This window comes from Phanerochaete carnosa (assembly GCF_000300595.1).
Source record: "Phanerochaete carnosa HHB-10118-sp unplaced genomic scaffold PHACAscaffold_13, whole genome shotgun sequence".
NCBI lineage: Eukaryota > Fungi > Basidiomycota > Agaricomycetes > Polyporales > Phanerochaetaceae > Phanerochaete > Phanerochaete carnosa.
In genome coordinates this window covers 947,058-950,691 of record NW_006767640.1, presented here as the reverse complement: position 1 = coordinate 950,691, position 3,634 = coordinate 947,058, and the positions used below count along the sequence as shown (strand labels likewise).

General features: G+C 53.4%; 1 protein-coding gene across 1 annotated transcript; it reads right to left on the bottom strand.

Annotated features, from left to right (window-relative positions):
• Nucleotides 1–136: 136 nt before the first annotated feature.
• PHACADRAFT_214290 (uncharacterized protein) lies at nucleotides 137–391 on the bottom strand (the record flags this gene model as incomplete). Its single annotated transcript, XM_007401761.1, has 2 exons — nucleotides 137–315; nucleotides 370–391. The coding sequence occupies 2 exons, from the start codon at nucleotides 389–391 to the stop codon at nucleotides 137–139; spliced, it is 201 nt and encodes a 66-aa protein (XP_007401823.1).
• Nucleotides 392–3,634: the final 3,243 nt, after the last annotated feature.

Here is a 3,634-nt window from a genome sequence, read left to right as displayed (position 1 = left end):
CCCCCCAATCAACGAGCCATAGTAATTGCCCTCGTTGTACATATGATACCTTCCTAACGGAGGCGCGATACAGGACCCAGCTACATTTTCAATTATCTGGGTTCTGCATCGAGCTTTCCGGAAGAAAGGACCAGCTCTAATCCGCACGACAGCAGCAGCGGAGCCACTTCTTGATTGCTACGAGGCAGCCCGGTTCTTCAGCTGTCTGAGGCATGGTGATTATCAGGGGTGCGGTGATTGTCGGGGGCGTGCCAGCTGTCAAGGGCGCGGCGAGTGTCGGCAGCTGGAGCCGGCCGCGGTCCGCGATTATACATTCTGCTCCGCATCAGCTAGTGAAGCGGCAGGTGGCGACGACCCGTTTGCGCTTACCGTTGAGCACACTCGAAACCATAGGTCGAATCGGAGGATATGCGGAAGAGGGACAATGCTGGGGTTCGGGCATGCAGTAGAACCTTGCGACCGCGAAAGCTGACCGTAAGTGAAACTGTAGCAATGCAGAAGCAGCTGTGAGTCTTACCCTGCTCCGTTCAGAGCTGCATCGGCTCCCAAGTGTAAATTTGCCATTGTCGAAGGGGTTGGTCGTTCGGTCTGGCGAGTCTTACAGGGATAGTCGCTGGCCATGGCGACCTCGGATATATGTTGGGGATAGCGCTCCTGCGGAGCAATAACCGCTGATAGACACGCTTGCCACGCAGTGATTAGATTCGAGGGGCATTTAGCTCAGTCCCTATTTCGACGCTACCAGTGGAATAGAATAAGCTTCACACTCTTCACTCGGCAGCCTAGTGCGCGGCTCTGTGTTCAATGTTAGCAGAAAGATACTCCGTGCGAGCTGATGATTACCGCAGACCCTGCCTCGGGCCGTGACTCCCACGTGTGTTCGCAGCGTTCGAGCCCTCCCGCGGCTTGATGAGTGGGCGCACTACGCGCGCTCGTCCGGGGTGCATCCGAGAAATGGAAGCATGCTCTCTTGACCTCTCAAAGTCGAAGATGAGACGCTCTCAGACAAAGACAGCGCCAGCAGCGGAAAGGGGTATTCTCAATGGATGAGAATTTCAGGTCTCTTATGGGAAGCGCGACACGACACTTCGGTATGTAGAGCGCACTGAGCACCGTTGGAGGGCGGCGTTGCGCGGTCGCCATCATACGACGAAGACTGGACCCTGCAATGCTGCTTGTGTCAGGGCGAAGCACCAAAAAGTCACTCACAGGTGGCGGAACTCGGTCAGCTCGGACTCGCGAGCGCAGCGCGAGAATAGCTCAATACCCCGCGGGCCCTCCGCTATACCTCCGGCTCGGGCGTCTGGTTGGCACGAAGGAACAAATACGATCAAATACCACACGTACTGAAGCAGAGAACGGACCCTTGCCTGGTAGAACGTGGTTGGCACTCGGCGCAGAGCTGAGCGACCCGCGAAGGTAGTTGAAATACTGAACGCTCACCACGAGGCCGCGAGGCAATAATTACTTTTGGAATACTCATCAACGTTCCCAGTGCTGAGTATCCCGTTAGAAAACGATATCCGCGACGCATAGTGCTAGTGACCATTCGAGTCATGGGAAAGCGTGACGTCTATCTTGCGTGTCTGCGGGTCATGAGTGTCGTCAAGCAGGGGGCCTATACTATCTGCAACGCCGTCACTGAAGGATGTTACGTCAATGTATGATGTAAGACTTCTCAGCGGCCTCATCGTCGACTGGACCATTTGGCTGTGAGAAGCCTGCGTCGGCCCCGCGAAACGCAGTTCCGAATGTACGACCGGGATGCCCGTCTCGTCGATGCTCGCCACTCACCCCCGAGGGTGACAGCGGAGCGGTAAAAGGAGTCCTCGGGGACAGTCGTGCCACTGCGGTGCTCCCAGCAAAGAAGCATAGGAGATGCTACTTTCATACGTCATGTCTGCATGGGCTCCCGGTATCATCGGCGCATGGTTCACATTCATTTCATCGGTAAGAGCCTGCATTTCCATGCATCAAGAGGCCAGCATTCCGCCGTCCCCTCGCACGCTGACACAAGAAGTGGAGAGAGTTGGTCGGCAATCGAACGTCACGAACAGTTCTCAGCTGGGTTCGTATTAGCTCGTACCAGCCCCGCATATCGGGTTCCCATGTCGTCGAGGGCAGCAGACATTTTCCCATGACAAGGCAGCTCCGAATCCACTATGCGAGCCAACGACTGAAAGGAACTGTCTGCTTTCGTTCGCGGATGTGGATATGTGGATATGCCTAGGTTTTCCGGGCCTTCTGCAACAGAACTCTGTTTGAGCACACGACGCTGCGGCGAGTACCGAGTGACGCCCAATAACTCTATCTCCATTTGTCCCTCAAGTGTTCAATCAATGGTAAGTTCTGTTTCGTACCGTGCACAGAACGCGCTAGAATGTCCTGCAGAGGAAGAAAGCACCTATAACGGGAACATCGTGTGAGCAGCGCGGGTTTTTCCGGATCCCGATGACTCGGGGCGCCTAGATAACATGCTAATCATATCTAGAGTGCATCTACTGTACTTTGAATGGGAGCAACGTCACGCGTCACAGTCCTCTGCAAGGGTTGTAATTTTTGGGTCTTGTCACGGAACTTTGCACCAAAATCTGGGCCAGAATCGAGATAAATTCAACAAAAAATCTCCAGAAAATCCTAAAATTACTGTTTTTGGTATTTTAGCGCCTGTCGTTGCTCGCGCAGATGCTGGCTTGAATGTCACACCTCAGGGGTTGGTTGCTAGATTGAGATTCTTGGGGGATCCGGGATCTCTCATACAGGCTATCCTCGATGCTCTCTCTCCCCCCTCCCCATCTGAACACTGTGCTGGAGCTCTACTGGCTAGAGCAGGTCATCTTTATTAGGAGGATGAGACTTTATGCTTGCTACAAGGCCCTTGTCCTGCCAACCTGGCCGCGCCAGATGTCATGCAAGTGTAAAGCCACAGTAAGAGTGCAGGACGCGGACTGAGAGAAGCAGAGAGGATAGCTGTGTCAAATAAGTGCGCGGGGACATTAGATATTTGCTGTAGACCTGCCGTAAGTAGTGTATCCCGGGCATTTGTCACCTCCTTAACATCCAAGCATACTCAGCAACCAGTCTAATATGGTGAATGGGAGTCGTCTTCATTTCAAACCAGTTGTATAGAGGTGGCCTCTGACCGTGGTCAAAACCTGAGTGTGGAATCACTTTCCAGCAGAAGAACCTGTGGTGACAGACAGGCAGAGTAAGTCGGGTGTGTGGATTGATTCGATCTCCCACAATCTCATCCACAACGAGATGTTTGTGCCCTGCCGCGCCTTACATATTCAATTCCTCTGAGTCCCGCGACTTCTATGACGCATCACCTGAACGCACGCAACACGCTTTAATGCCTGATGCCTGTGGGCTGGAGGCCTCGCCAACGCTCCAGGCAATCGTGCGCGTATGCTATGCTTGGGCACATTTGGCCGCAGAAAGTTGCAATCTGCTTCCAAATAGCCTGCACGCCCATTGCAGATCAGCTATCAAGCTTCAGGACTCACCGCCACCCTCTTTGGATGCCGATCATACCAGTGTCATGATATCCAGTTGCTACCTTGGATTTTACTCACATTTCCTCCCTCAATAGTCTATCAGCCCTGTATTCATTGACTAAGACACAGAGAATGCT